This window comes from Falco cherrug, chromosome 4 (assembly GCF_023634085.1).
Source record: "Falco cherrug isolate bFalChe1 chromosome 4, bFalChe1.pri, whole genome shotgun sequence".
NCBI lineage: Eukaryota > Metazoa > Chordata > Aves > Falconiformes > Falconidae > Falco > Falco cherrug.
The window spans coordinates 87,512,268-87,528,453 of NC_073700.1; the positions used below are offsets into that span (position 1 = coordinate 87,512,268).

The 16,186-nt window shown below is 37.1% G+C and overlaps 1 protein-coding gene across 1 annotated transcript in view; it reads left to right on the top strand.

The window, feature by feature from the left end:
- CUL1 (cullin 1) overlaps positions 1-16,186 on the top strand; it is a 55,216-nt gene that overhangs the window by 18,201 nt on the left and 20,829 nt on the right. The window contains exons 3-7 of the mRNA XM_055710232.1: positions 10,338-10,512; positions 11,509-11,676; positions 12,695-12,745; positions 13,781-13,871; positions 14,568-14,731. Coding sequence (XP_055566207.1) covers positions 10,338-10,512; positions 11,509-11,676; positions 12,695-12,745; positions 13,781-13,871; positions 14,568-14,731 — 649 coding nt within the window. The remainder of the gene's footprint in view (positions 1-10,337; positions 10,513-11,508; positions 11,677-12,694; positions 12,746-13,780; positions 13,872-14,567; positions 14,732-16,186) is intronic.

Consider the following 16,186-nt stretch of genomic DNA (forward strand, 5'->3'; position numbering starts at 1 on the left):
TGCCTCTTGCTGTATTATAGCTTCAGTGTTTGACTTCAAGAGTTTGTTTGGAAAGTGAGAAATCCTTCTGTTATGTTCCACCTGTAAAGTTGCACATAAATGGATTTGGTGAGGAGCCACCTCTGTTTTGCATCTGTTGTTCTGTGTTCACTCTCGTAACCTTGTATTGCTCAGTAGAGTAAGCACTGCTTAAGAAGATGGTGGTACAGCAAAGTTTGTAGACATATGGTAGAAGAGATGATGACTGAATACATTTCCTATCTGACTAAGTAGTTCTGCTGTTTTCTTTATCAAATTTTAGAGGTTTTTTTGTTCTGATACATAAGTTAACGTCTAAAGCTGTTGTTGGCACTGATTTGGAATTGCGTATTGAATTTTAGTCTGTGTTAATGTTTTTGAAAGGGCAGAGCTTTTATAACAGAAAGAGGAGCTTGAAGGCTATAAAGCAGTTAATTCTGTAGCTCTCTGTACTTTCTAAGGAGATGGAAAAGATTGTTTTCTGTACATGTAATCTCAGTCAATGTGTAACCTTATCTGTGCCTGCAGAATCCATGCTTCTGGTGGGGCTGGGAAAAACCCTGGGCAGTCTGCTGAGTGTTTCTGGGTTACTTCTTTAATAGTGATGGGAAAATGAAATAACATTTGGTTGAGGGTCCTAACTTTTCTTAAAATGACTGATTTCTTGCAGCACTAGGTTCAGCATTGTTCTTGACTAAATGAAACAGTCTGCAAATGTTGAATGTCTGCTAGAAATCTAACATGTAGTAGAACCTTTGGGAGACTTTTTCCTTGAGTGCCTTTAAAATATTCAGGTTTGTGAGATCTGTCAAGCAGGGCAGCTGAGGACTAAGTACCACTTGTAATGGTAATGTTAAAACACTTTTTTTCTTTTCCTGATGTTCTCAAATATTCTTGGAATGAAGCTGTAAAAGGGATATATTGTCTATTAACTGCTCATTTGCTTCTTGTTGCTGCTTCACAGAGTTGTTTGATCTGAAACTAAGGGTGGTTTTTGTTACTTTTACAAGTGAATTGATTTAGTGGATAGTTTTAGTGGGTGACTTTTATTTGTGGATTAATTTAATAGTCTGATAACTCAGAATATTTGGCACTGGTTAGGCTAAGAGTTTTTAATCTACTATGAAGAAAACAGCGCACTTTGCATCCTATACTAAGTGCACACGTTCAGCAGTTAGGCTTAAAAGATTACTCCCCTTTCAGTATCTGTAACACCTTTGCTCAGTCTTTGCATACAATAACTAGTAAATGGATGGACTTTTATTTCTGGAAGCTCTGCCTATCAAACAGCTTGGCTTGGAAAGCCAAACATGCAAATGAGTTTCAGCTGCAGCTGTAAGTGGCCTGAAGATCAGCCCTACTTACAAGGATGCTGGATGTGATAGCCGTTTGGGAATCTTGCACAGTGGACAGTTTAGGCATTTCCTCATCCTCTTTTGTCCCATGTCCTGTCACACACACCCCCACACCTGCCCCATCCTTTTTTGTTTTTGTCAGGGTGTTGCTCCTAAAATGGATTCCATTTCATCCCTGTAATTTGTAAGAGGAGGAGAACCATGCATAGAAGCAAACCTACTTTTAGTTCTGTATCTCAGTCAAAGTCGATTGGAGATGTGGAGGTTTTTGTTGTGCATTTTTCAAGGGAATCTGGAAAAGAATTGGAGGAGTTATGCAATTCAGACAGTTTGGATCTCCATCCTGCCTCCACTCATTTTCTTTGTTTAGTGTCTGTCTTTGTGAGACACTAGATGCAGTCTCTGAGTACAGGCCAGAGCTTGTACTTAAGTGATTTATTTATTTATTTATTTTCCTTCATTCCAGCAGGAGAAGAAGGAGGTTGATTATACCAGGGGCTTTGTAGATCTTAGAATACTGAAGATATGAACCAAGAAATCTTGTTTCTTAAAGGTGGTTATCAAGATTCTTATCCCTGCTTTTTCTATTTTAGATTCAATTGTGCTTCTGATTGCAGGGTATATTTTTCTGTCAGATCAGATGATCACCAGGTGTTTTTCAGTACTGCATATACTTTTGTGATTCCTTTTGCCTGCCAGATATGCCAAAGCACCTAACCAAAAAAAGCAGTCTTTATGGAAGTTGTTATTTTTATTTACCACTCCTTGCATGATTATGAAGATCACTGTACTAATGTAATTTAATTGCTTTCTGAGGTATGTTCTTTGTGCTTCCTGTTGAGAATTTACAACTTCCATGTAGAAACAGAATTGCTTTAGTTGTTTGTTGTGGATGGTGACACTGTTTTGTTGTTGTGTAGTTTGGTGGTTTTTTGTTTGGTTTTGTTTTTCCCATGTGTGAGATTATTGAAAATGAAATCTGGATGCTTTTCTGTCCCTTACCCAGATATTAAGTAATTTATAGTACTGGAGAGAGCTTAGTAGCTCCTGCAATAGTAACTAACATCTTGTGACAGGCTGTATTGCAAGTTAGCATAGAATTACATGCCAAGAATTGACCTCATGCAGAAAAGAGAAATGGTAAGATTAACTAGATTTTTAGGAACAGCAGACCTAACAGCATTACTAATATCGTGAGGCAAAGGCCTTTTTACTCTGTTTTTCCTTTGATAGCAATTAGTTTGGAGACTGTTAGCCACAGGACTAGGTTGTAAAAGTCAGCGTTACAGCAGTGATAAAGTCACCCAAGAGTCACTCCTGGAACTCGGGAGGACCACAGCAAGTTTGGGTACATTGCATCTGAGGGGGGGGTCACTCAGAAGTAATTCTTTCTGCTTTATGCAAAGGGAAAAAAGTTCAAGCCACTGTTCTGCAGCAACAAAAAAGGAACCCTGTTGGTTGCAATTAGTCAAGGACTAATGAAATTGTAGTATCAATGTATGCAAAATATCTCTATGTGGCATTTAGTCTGCTTGAAGGAAACTGCTAGTTAATCCGTCTGAGAGAACTGTGCTTCCATTAAACTGAAGTTGTGGGCTTCTGTTTTGAATTGTTGGTGGAAGATCTATAACTTCCTTTACTAGAATTATTTTTACTCAACATATTCATATTGCTGTAAGTCACTTGTCTTTACGGCCACCTCTACTTACACTCCATTTGGCAATGATAAAATATTTGTGCATCTTGTGCTGGTTTTCTGGTTTTGGCAGAAGGTGATGCCTGGTTTTCAGAGTAATTGTATGGTGAGTCTGCAGTTTATTTTCCTCAGGCCTCGTGGTGTGAGAGGATGAATTGGGATTTACATACATTTGGATTTAAACTCTGCAGTGGAAAGAATTAAAGGATTTTGTTACTCTTGTTTTATGTATCTTAAGCAGGTTCTCAGATCAGCTACTAGACTACAGTTAAACTTCCCTGCGCTATATTAAACTAGCATAATAGTGGCTTACACAAAAAGCTGAATTAATTTCTGAAATTGTTACTCTTCCTCCAAGCACACATCAACTTCTCAGTTTCCAGATATGATGGGTCAGTGGAAGGCTTAGTGGTGGACTTTTATTTCATACGTGTGTACTTTTTTATTTGAAATGTCAAAATGACTTTTTTACAGCATAATCTCAGGCTTTCACTGTCTTGATTTACAAAACATAATATGAGAAGCATTCTTAAGGAATTTTTTTAGACAGCGTAGTTCTCTTGTGCTCATACTGAACAGAGGAACCTTTTTGTACAGTTCTGATATTTAATGAAAATTAAATTGGGAAAAATAAGACTGTTTAAAGGTTCCAAGTACCGTTAATTTATAACAAATAAGGTTTTTATCTACATGAAGATCTTTTAATTGATAAAAAGATTATACAGTACTATGGAAGTTGTGGTGGTTTTACTAAAATGTGCATCTGCAACGTCCAGATTGGCTTTCGAAATCTTTCTAATGTTGTGTACATAAATGTCAACAGTTCCTAGAGTACATTTCAGTAGTTGTGTTTGGCATTAGCTATTCTATAGCTATTATGTGAAACTTTGAAGTCAAATGACCGAATTTGCTATGACTTAAAATTTGTTCATCTTACACCTGTAAATTGGATTCTGCAAATGTTTCTTATATTATTGTTCCCTTATTAGCCACAGTAATTATTTTCAATTGTTTAAAGTATTTTAAAGTAAGGTTAGGTTGTTCTGTCACATTTCATTGTTTTATGAAAAATCTTTCCTTTGTTTTTGAATTTTCTTATTGTGATTAAATTTTGTTAACTGATTTTAATGAAGTGATAATTACTGATTATCCATTGATAAATATAAGTAAGTATAAATCACAAAAGGTTACTGTAATCAGTTTTATAATCTGGGATTTTTTTCCCTCAGATATTAGCAAGTGGTAAAGGAAAGACTGTGTTAAACATTAAATAATTAAGAGTAGTATGCTTACATTTAAAAATACCAGATGACTGGGGATAATTTTTCTGTTCATAAAATAGAATGTATAAATACATTGAACATTTTTCTGCCCGTGGGTAGATTCAGCACCAGTAGTATATGTTACTCAAGGGAAACCATGAAGCCTTTCTCTTGGCATCCATTTGCCACGGTCTTCTGTAGTTGTAAAAGTTGCTTCTACTGCAGTCCTTGTCCTAGTGGCTTTCACTGGAATTCCTGTTTTTTAGTAGGATTTTAGCTTAGCAGATGTATATTAAAACTCTGAGAATCTTCTATTTTCCAATCCCATGAATCTGTTGTTACTAGGCAGCATGGTATGGTTTTTTTGGCTTTTTGGTCTTTGTACACACACGGCCCCCGAACAGATTATTATGCTTTTCCTGTACAGAAAAGATAATGGGGTGTTAGGGCATGCATTTTTTAAACCTCAGAAACTGTTCCACTTTCTCTTGAGGTTCTGTCACTCTAAGCCATCTTTCACTTTCAAGTCCAGTTGCTTAAGGTTGCTCTGAACACATGAAAGTAGCCTCCGCTGTCTGCTAGTATTAATCCTGCTTATATTCAATGTATTTCATAGTGTTTCCCATGTGCCATGTAGTGTTTGTGTGGAGTGCAAAGGTAGAAGTAAATGTATTTGTTTACGTCTTCGAAGGGTACGTAATACACTTTTCCTTGTGTGGAAAGGTAGATATAATTGTATGGTTTGGTGTATATTTATAAAAATCATTGCTTCCATTTGAAAGAAGTGCAGAATGTTTATATTAGTATGATTGGTTCCTTTTTTAATGTTCTTTGCCACCGTGATTGCTTGCTGTTCTACTTGCTTTTTATAGTAACCAAGAGTATTCTATACAAAACCAACCTCTGTCAATGCAAAGAAATTTAAACTTTAAAGCAACCTTAGTTATAGTAGTTCTTATACTTCCCAGCATAAAGACTGTATGCTGTGTATATGTGTTTGGCTCTGAAAATTTGTTTTTTTCCTTGTAACTCAGTGCTTCTCTGTGGTTCTTTGGAGTTTATGCTAGGAAGAGGAAAACAAGAAGTTACCTGTTGGTCTTCAGATAGCTTTTGCTGGAAGTTTCTCCCATCTCAGACTTGTAGAAACGTGTCTGAGCTCAGTTATGGCTGGATTTTCATAGCAGCTGTGTGGCTGCTGCTGCAATAGCTCCTTCAGTCTCTGCCTCAGTCCTTCCCCCACTAAAATGGTGATGGGTTAACCGTGCAATTTTATCTAATCTAAAGACTTACATGTGTAATTGATCTTAGGATAAAGTGTATTGAAAGACAAATGGAGAGTGTGTGGGGCTGGGGACAAGGTCTTAATTTTGGGGTTTTCATTTTCTCTGAATTGCTTTGTCGAGGTAACCCTTCCTTACTGGATGACAAACTGAATATACTTAAAATAGGCTCTTGCTGATACCTCCCTGAAAGGAGTGAAGGGTTCGGGGGTTTTTGTTTTACTGCTGCTCCTAGCAAAGCTGAAGTGGGTGTTTAAACCACTTGTTACTTCTTTTTGGCAACCTTATAATTTCAAAAACTTGTGCAAAATTCCTTCATCTGTTTAGCTTATGAAATGTTAAAGTCACATAGGCATGTCCACTTCTATAGCGGCGTGCCTGAGGTTTTGTGAGGTTTGCACAGCCTAATCTTCTGAATTTCAACAGGAGTTGAAGTGTTTTTAATAATTTTGAAGAAAATATGTAAAGCTGTTCTTTAGTAAATATGGTAAGGCTGTATTGTTTGTATTAGAAGTGGTTTTACAAGAGTACAAAACTTCCATGATCCTTCCTAGCAGTTTTCCTGTCAGTATTTTCAGTAAATTTCTATATGTTGTTCTTGCATGCTTTGGTGTAATCTAGGAAATACAGATTTTTGACAAAAGTGGAACTAATCTCACTTTGTTCCTGTAGGCCAGCTGTTGAAGTGACAGAGCACTTAAGAGAGAGTTAATTACTGAGTAAGATCTGCAATAGCAAATTTATGCCTAAGACGGATCTTTTATTATAAAGAGACTAGAAGTAATGAGAGAAAAGATCTGGTTAGGGAGTTGTTCAGCTGTTTTGATGTGCTTCCTGCTTCTCAAAAGCTTTGTTGTCATTTCTCTCTGCCCTATGGTTTTGTGCTACATTGTATTAAATTCTGCTTCTCTTTCAGTTCCTTTTAATTTTACATACCTGTTCCTCATACAGACTTGGTGTAGTATGTTAATTTTTTGTAGCAAAATGGAAAAACTGTGGGCACCTAGCTGTGCTGCTGAAAGGGGAATCAGTTAATACCTCAGCAGAACTGTTTTCTTTATTAAAAAATTTAAGATCAGGAGACTCATGTGAAACTGAGTAATTTGTACCCGTCAGTGTAAAATCTGAGTGTTTTCCTGTTGTGTGTTGAATTGCAGAACTGATACTTGTCTCGCTTAATTTCTGTTTGCAGTTGCTTTTGGAGGGGAAAAAAAATGCTGTATGGAGTATTTTGGTACTTTCTGGGGTGGAGAGTAGATTAGAGGTGACTGGTGTGCTCAAGCTTGTATTTTGAGGGCGTACTTGCTGAAAAAGTATATGCAGCACTCTGAAAGCCTGTTTCACTTCTGCCTTGTGGACAGAGAAATTCAGATATCCTTAGCAAAGGACCTGGGAACAGTGACAACACTTAGTTGTGGTGGCCGTCACTTCCCTAGTCACATCACCAGTTGCCTGCATGAACTCCCATTATACTGGAAAACCAGTTGTGTGTCAGGATCTCCTCCAAGGCCATGGATTCATTACGGTGTGGCAAAATGGGAATTACTGGTTTTTTCCCTTTGCACTGTAGAAACTGAGTCAAGGTTGTCACATAGTGTAAATTATGTTGAAGACAAAGGTGGTCAAAGTAATTAGTCTTCGGCTGCTTCTTGTATCCCTTTTTGAAGAGTTTCAGAGAATAAAGTTTCAAGAAAGATTTTTTTTTTTTAATTCATCTTAAACAGCACAATGCTGAATCAATATATAAGCTTTATACCTCAAATTTTAATTTGAATACGTAAATGTAATTTCTCCTTTACGGTAAGGAAGGTGTAGAAGTTAGAGGAGATTGATGTTGATATGTGCCTCCTGTAGATGGTTTGTCTGTTCGCTGGGCTAAATCTGAAGTTCAGCAGCCAGAAGCTTGGGGAGCAGCACAGCTTCACTGCAGTGCAAACTATTCTATTGAGGAATTAACTTCACTGCTTGTTATAGTATGCGAATTGCTATGCACAATTGTGCAAACACCCACAGAAACGTTCCCTAATAGCTGTTTGGATATGTATATGACTTCCAGCATACAAAGCAGTGGAGGGGATTTGTTTGCTTTCTGCAACCAAGAATTCTTTTCATAGCGTTCCCCTTGTGATTCTGAGATGGACTGTCATGTAGTTCGTTGCAAGCAGCATGAGACTGATTTTGTTTTGAATATGTCAGTCTTTCTGTCAGTGGTTGGCTTTAGCAGATGGGGACACAGATTGTAAACAAAGTGTGAGAGAGCATTCTTTCATGTATAATATGTCAAAGAGTTATTTGCACTTGCAAGCTGCCTTCTGCATAGGCAAACTTGTTTTGCATAGAACAACTAAACTAGAGCCTTTAAAAAATGCTGTCTTACACACTTTGGCTAGCAAGACTCCAGCCAAAGTAACAGTTATATGGGTATTACTGGTATATTTTTCTTCCAGCTCTGAGCTGACTGCTGTCAGGCAGGGGCAAAAGGCCTCTGTTTCTTTCAGTGTTTACTTTACAAGGAATTCTGGGTTTAATAGTAAAATGTATGGGGTTAGAAAAAGGCTTGTGTCTTCTAACCTTGGTCTTCTATTTCTCTGAAGGCTGTTGTGATTATTCTTGGAGAAGAACAGAAAGAATATTTTCATCAAGCAGTATTCACAAAAACTGCAAGAGTTACCCATCATCTGGGCAGTCCTTGTATTTTTAGGCTTGCTTAAAGCCACTTGGGATAGGAGTTAGGGGAAGGAGGCAAGACTGTCAACTGGGTATTTCTGAATCAGCCCTAAAGTCCTTGAATCGTGATGGAGAGACTTCCCATACACAATTCAGAGGACCTTATATTAACTATTGTAAAGTTAAACAGTGACATAAACCCTGCTTTTCTTGTATGTGAAAGGGAAGTAAGTTGCATATCTAGAGAAAAAGTGTTAATGTTGTGTGGCATTCCTCACTTGAACAGGGAATTCTGAAATCAAAGCATAGATGGTAGAAGTAGCAACAGTGCCAGGAAAGTTGAACAAACAATTGACTAGGAGCTGGAAGAAATCATTAATGTCCAGGAAATAAGTGGCTGATAGAGATAAGAGGCTGATAGAAGGTCAGTTGCTAAGCTCAAATGAAGGTTTTATGTTATTGGTTGATACCATGGGAAATCCAGTTATTTGGCACCTGGATGAGGTAACAAGTAAGAAATAAACATGTGCTCTATGTTTTCAAAAAGGGTTAATCTCAGGCAACGAGTATGACTCTCTTGGACTGAACACAGTGACTTTCTGAAGAAGTACAAGAGTATAGACCGTAAGCAGGCTTTCCTTTCAGTTTGATGCAAAGATCTGAGTTTTGTTCCTGGTGGCTTGCAAGATGCTCTGGCCCTTAAACTGGGTTTAAGGATATGATTTGTCTGTGAAGATCTTTTTAAAGTAATTGCAAGGGAGTTAACTGGATATTTTAAGAGATTTTTCTGCTTGAGCTGTAAAGTTTAAATACTAGAAGCAAGTCTGTTCATGACGACTGTAATGCATCATACATTTGGGGTTTATAATTCCCTTGGTATTTAATTGTGCTGATGTCTTCCATTATATTGTGCTGGCCTTTCTGAAGGGAAAGATAAAAGGCAAATCTCAGCAACATATTAATTTCCTAATACATGGCATACTGTGGAGGAAGCCTGTCTAGTAGTTAAAGCTTTGCCTATTAGTTAAAACCAAATTAGACCTTCTGGATTGCTTAATGTGATGTTCTCTAACAAGGGATGTGACTGAAAAGCTTGCCCTCTACTATCAGTAGAAAGGTGAGTGCTCAGAAGCTTCACTCTTGTTGGCTGATCATTTGTTGTGTAATTAGGGTAATTTTTGTTGTCAATCTGAGTCCTCATCAAGCTGAATTTGAGTGCTGCCAAGCTAGTTTTTCTTTGTTTGTGGAGTGCAGTTTCTTTCAGGATGCTTTCTTATTTGAAGTGTTTTGAGCAATGTGACTTCCACTTATTAGTTTGGAAGAATTCTGAATATATATGAATGTTTTAGATCAGAAGACAGAATGTTTTCATGAAATGTTAACAGTTGCAGCAAGTCTTCCAGGCTGTATTAGTATGAGAGGAAAAATCATTACTACGACATGCTTAAATGTTGGGTTTGTACTTATAGCTGAAAACTGGGTTTTGGTGAATCTCATCTTACAGTGTGCGTTTGAGTGTGTGTGTGTGTCTCTCGCCGTTACTGCTTTCTAGGTTTGTCCCATCTGCCAGTGTTAAATGGCCAGATCTTTACAAAGGATTGTCTTCAAAAGAATGCAAAAATGTTATCCTCTGTGTTTTCAACTACTGAACGTTGCTTGAGGCTAGTGTTGAAATTTCTTCCTGTTTGAATGAAAGCTTATGTATTTGTAGAAGGCCAATATAATACAACAAATAAATAACATTTAAACCTTGAAAAAAACCTTTATTAGCAAGTTCCATTGCTTTGTTTTCTTGGTCGTTGTGTTAAGTAAATGTTGGTCTCAGTATTTGCAGTGCACTCAGCAGTCAGATGCATTTCTGTTGCAGATAATTCTGCTGAAAATTACTTAATTTTCTGAGCTTTGGTTTGATTTTATGTGGGCTAATGCATCTTGTAATGTATTATGTTTAAGTAATTTACAGTCATATAAAAAGAGCTTATTGAAATTAACATTGGTTTTCATTGTATTTTTTAACGTCTCATGCTGGCACATACGTATTCCTTAACTTTCCCGTCAGTCATGTTTATAACTACTGTACTAGTGTACACCAGTCTAATCAAGCACGGGGAGCTGGAGTACCTCCTTCTAAATCGAAAAAGGGCCAGACACCCGGAGGTGCTCAGTTTGTTGGCTTGGAATTGTACAAACGGCTAAAAGAATTTCTGAAGAACTACTTGACAAATCTCCTTAAGGTAAGATGGCACATCAGATCAGTCTGCATTTGTAGCAGTAATGTGGGTTGAGAAGAGCTTGTATCAGCAAACCTAGAGGTGTATGCAGCCACTGGAAGTAAATTGAATGACGCTAAAATTTGCTTTGGTCTCTATTAGCCATTAAAATGTGTTGTAGGCTTTACCTTGGGCATCGGTCAGGTGCTAAGTGTACCTGTGAGCTGCTTTTCCTCTTCAAGGCAAAATGGCAGTCCTGTGTTTTATAGCAGTAATGTTATATGCCATCTTAAGCTGTTCTGTATCTTGAACAAGAACAGCTGAAATTTCTAACCCATTGGCCAGCGTATTAGTGATGCTGAAAATAAAATGGTCGCTGGTAATGTTGAAAATGCCTGGTGGCGGCAGCCGTTAATTTAATTTAATAAATAAACTACTACTACAGCTTGATGTTGGGCTGCTTTGTAGGAGAGTGGCTCCTAGTTATTTTTTGAAAGGAATCATGCTGGGAACTTTTGGGATTTTAGTTCTGAGCAATAATAAAAGAATTTTTGGTGTCTTTCCAAGTCTATTGTGTAATTAATTTCTGAAGCTGCTTAGAAGTAGCTGAGGTCTTACCTGGAATGCATGCCTGTTTTTATTCCCTCGTCCATTCAGGCTGTAGTGTTCCAGTTTGGAAAGATTTGTCACTTTGAATGCTTTACTATTGTACTGGTATGTTTCACCTAGCGTGCTTTTCAGTGTCGGTGTTTCTAACGTGGTGCCATCTTGCTCCCTCCCGCAGGAGGGACCAGAATGTCTTCTGGAGCTTTGTCTGTGCTATGCACTTTTTTTACCAGTGTCTTAATTTCTAAATCTCATACTGGCCTTGGACTTTATTAATGCAGAAGGAAATGTCTTAGCCCTATGTTTCCTATATATATATTCATAGTATAGATTTATTACACTATTTGTACAACCTTACGTATCTTGGTGGTACCTTAAAATTACCCAACAGTACTGACAAACTTATTATTTCAGGATGGTGAGGATTTGATGGATGAGAGTGTGCTGAAATTCTACACTCAACAGTGGGAAGATTATAGGTTTTCAAGCAAAGTATTGAATGGGATATGTGCCTACCTCAATCGACATTGGGTTCGTCGTGAGTGCGATGAAGGTCGTAAAGGAATATATGAAATTTATTCAGTAAGTAGCTTTTTGAAGTGAGTGATTTATCCGTTCCATCTGTCACATTTGCATTATCATCCTGCAGATTGCTCCTTGAAACTTGTAGGAAGTTCACAGAAGTTTTGAAGAAGTGGGCAAAGTGGAAAGCTACCCTCTTTCCCCACTCCCATCCCAGTATATTTGTAAAAATTCCACGGGTCTGAACCTGTGAGATGTTCAGTCTGCCTTGTACATACTGGGACTACCGGTATTAGATTGTCAGGGGTTGGCTGGTTCTGAATATTGCTGCTTATACCGTTATCTGTGTGCATCAGGGTGGCCTTGTTGTTTCACTTAGAATTCAGTCATTTCAAATACAGAATGGAGCAGTAAATTGCATTTTTTTTCTGTTGACTTCAATACAGCTCTACAAATTTTTTAGCATCCAAGCTGCTAAGATTCAGTCAACATTTGGTTTGTAATAGAAGTTATTTTGGTACCGTTCTGGAAGATTGATATGTGATCTTGATAATTTTTTTGTAATGTGAAATTATGTAAACAAGGGAAGAACATAGCAGAAGATCTGTATCTCAGATAACTAAAAGCACTTCTTTTTTAAAGGATGATCATTGTCCTGGCTGTGGTGTGTTATTTTACTGCTTCATTAAAATAACTTTGCATATGGTAGAAAAGCAGTTGGTATCCTTACTTCCCTCCTGCTTAACTTCACTAGCCTAATCCTAAGGGATTGTGTCAGCCTGAAAATCACTAAAAAGGTTGTGTGTTGTCAAAGTTGCAGAGTTTGTCAGTTTTCAGAGTTGGCTGTGGATCACTGTCAGGAAGGGGCAGAGATAGCAATAAAGCAAATGGTAATTTTACTGTGAAACAGTCTTGTTGCATGAGAAATGTGTGTACCAAAATACAGTAATTTAAAAAAATCTGGCTATTTAGTATACTTTTATCAGCTTTCCTGAAGGGGTTATCCTGCATGTGTGTGTGTGTGTATATGTATATCTTTTCTTTATTCCGTCTTTTATTTCCCTTCCTTTGCTTCTAGCTTGCCTTGGTGACCTGGAGAGACTGCTTATTCAGGCCATTAAATAAGCAGGTATATATATATATATGTTAAACTATAGTGTTATTTTATAAGGTTGATTTTCTATATTGTTAGTAACTGTTCCAAGGAGAATTTGGAGGATGGGGGCAGGGACAGGCCCAGAAAATAAAAGGGAGCCTTCGGCTTCTCCTTTGTGATGTGAAAAGATAAGTACTTTGTCTCTGGGTGTGGTTGAACCTTGATACCAAGACTGCTCTGTTACCTCTTTGCTGAGAGGACCCGTGGCTCTTTTTTTTTAAAAAAAAAGCTAAGGGGGCTCATCTTAAAACAAGTAACAACTTCAGCTGTTCGCAGGCTAGGCAGGAGTACAGGCCAACAGCCAGGTCCGCAGGTTTCAGAGTCAGGTTGGGTGAGCACAGGTAGTCACAGGCCTGGGGTTTGGTCTCTTGTAGCATTACTGTGAGTTGTTACATTTACACCAACGCCTGGGAGATTCACGTCAACCAAATACTTTTAATTAGTGAATCAACATGATGAAAAACAAGACGTTCCATCACAAGACAAAATTATATTTATGTATGTGGATTTAACTCTTACTTACCAGTACTTCATGATGAAAAGACTGTATCATATTATGAAAATACTAGCTAGATTTCAGTTTAGAGGGACAATAGTTGCAACACATTATTTATCAGCATAAGCTGATAGCTTTGTTTGTGTAAAGTACAGGCAGTTAGTTCAGCTCTTACTGCAGTTTTCTTGTATTTCAGTTATAAAACAAACAGAAACTTGGTTTAGAAGGTGCTTTTTGAATTTAAAATCAAAAACAAAACAAAAAAATCCCAAACAACCAAGCACTTTCATACCTTTTTACAGCTCACCAGTAAGCAGACTGTAATTACGTTGTAGAACTTCAAGGTGTAGCATAGTCTGTGATGTCTGTAGGAATTTTATATGTTGAGGTGTCCTTAAGTTTTGTTCTCAAGGGGCTTGACTTGTCTGGAACATAAGAATATATTTCTGATTAAATACTGTGCTTGAGCTACCGTTTTCTCTGTGCTTGACTTTTAATCCCTGTTTCCTAAGGTAACAAATGCTGTGTTGAAGTTGATTGAAAAGGAAAGAAATGGTGAAACTATCAATACAAGGCTGATCAGTGGAGTTGTACAATCTTATGGTAAATGAGATTTGTTTAAGGTTTTATTACTCTCTTAAAAATAAATATATATCCCCTATCAGAGCCCAGAGGTAGCATCCCACCTCCTTGGATGTCCAGTAAAGATTTTTACAGTAAAATAAATAGTTATATATTGTTTAACTTCATATTTGTAGAGACACTGGACACAATTACAGTTGATTATATCATCTTTGTAAAGCTTGAAAGAGCAACTGATAGACAAGTGTTTATTGTTTACAAATCAGTTATTTAGGAGCAAATCTGGAAGGGGGAAGCATAGGAGTTGACAAAGTGTAGGGGGATTGTTTTTTCCTATTTGCATGAAATTGAGAGTTTTGTCATGCAGATTAATGACCAGTGTCATTAATAAAAAGGTAATTGCATGTATTTTGGAACTCTTAAGAGCAAAAGATAGAAGGGGAATTTAAACTAGCCTTTGGAATAGTGAAGTTTTCTGAATCCTGTCACCCATTTAGTGAAGTATCAGAAAGTGCAGTTTACGTGAGTAATGTCTTATGCTGCTTATTTTTTAAATGCAAAGTAAATGTATACTTTTAAAAACTTTTAAAAAGCGGTGCTGATACTGTCCCAATTGATTAACTTCATGTAAGTTAAGACTATGAAGGGTACCTGTTCATTTGCAAGTGACCACTTCATAAAAGACAATTTTGTCATTACTTGCTCTTTTTTTTGTAGTGGAGCTGGGGCTGAATGAAGATGATGCATTTGCAAAAGGACCTACACTAACTGTCTATAAAGAATCCTTTGAATCTCAGTTTCTTGCTGACACAGAGAGATTTTATACACGAGAAAGTACTGAATTTTTGCAACAGAACCCAGTCACGGAGTACATGAAGAAGGTAAGTTATTTAACAAGCTTTGTGAGTATTTTCTGGATACAGATTTTTGTAGCGGTAAAGTAATACAAATTCTTGGGTTTTGTTATCAATTACTTAAATTGCTGAGAATTTTACAGAAACAGTTAGCTCTTTTTCCCTGTGGTAATGTACTTTTATGTTTATCTGATCTGAAGTTTGTCTCTTTCGTGTATATCAGTAAGTACAGTGAAAGTTTGGAACTTTCTTAATGGGCAAAATGGAGGAGAAATAAATTCAGATAATTTTTTTTTTTTACTTCAAGACACCAAAATAGTCATTCTGCTTTAGACCTACAGGTTTGTTGTTCCTATACAAGGAATTGTGTGTTGACACATTTACTGAAATACCTTCCTGGCCAAGGAAGTAGATCATTAATTAGCTTTAATTCTCTCAGAATATTTTAATGTAAAGAACCCTACACAATACTTCAGATCGGCAGAGGCAAGATTTAAATTCTTAAATAGTCTCTGGTTTGGGGGATTCCAGAAAGGGCAATTAAGAGCAAGCTGGATAAACATTGACTATTTCTAGCCTAGTTATTGGGTCAGTCTTACTGAATGTGAAATAGATAGGTCATCTTCCATCTTGGACAAGTGCTGCTTTGTATATTTTTCTCAGCACATTTCCTGACTGTTCCTGAATTGCTGGTTGTTTTTTCATTTTCAGTTTCTTTTTTCTTTTTTTTTTTTTTTAAATTGCTTTTTGAGTATGTGATATGCAGATATACATCCCTCCCTGCAGTATCTTTGTGTTTCTTTTGTGTAACTAATCAGTGGAGTTGTACAACCTTATGGTAAATGAGATTTGTTTAAGGTTTTGTTACTCTCTCAAAAATAAATGTATATCCCCTATCAGAGCCCATAAATAGCATCCCACCTCCCTGGATGTCCGGTAAAGATTTTTGCAGTAAAATAAACACAGTTTTGCCACAGAACACCTCCTGTCTGAGTCTTGGCATTAAAGTCAATGATTTACCCTCCACCTCCACCCCCCACCCCAGAAAGTGTGTGTGTGTGTGTAAGTCCTAGAAATAACACAGTAAAACAAATCCTGCTTTTAGTGCATTGGGATAGCCCAGCAGTTCCCACACCGTTCTATGTTTACTTTTCTGTTGTTGAATTCATGATTTTTGCTACTTCCCTTCCAATTTCTTTTCTTTACTTTCACCCTAATATATATATATAAAAACAGAATAAGGGAATTTTAGTCATTCATAACTTGAATGACTGCCTGATCTAGCCTTTCTCGGTACAGGTCAGTAAAAAGAGCTCTCTGAAGGTCATTGCTATTTCAAGAACTAGAGATTAGTGGCAAGTAGAAAGAACTTATTAGTATCCCAAACAATCTCCAAGGTTTCAAAAATCCACAAAAGAGCAACTCACTTTGCTTGAAACTGGTGTTGAAGCTGAAAACACATATAAAGCTAGCATAAGGCAG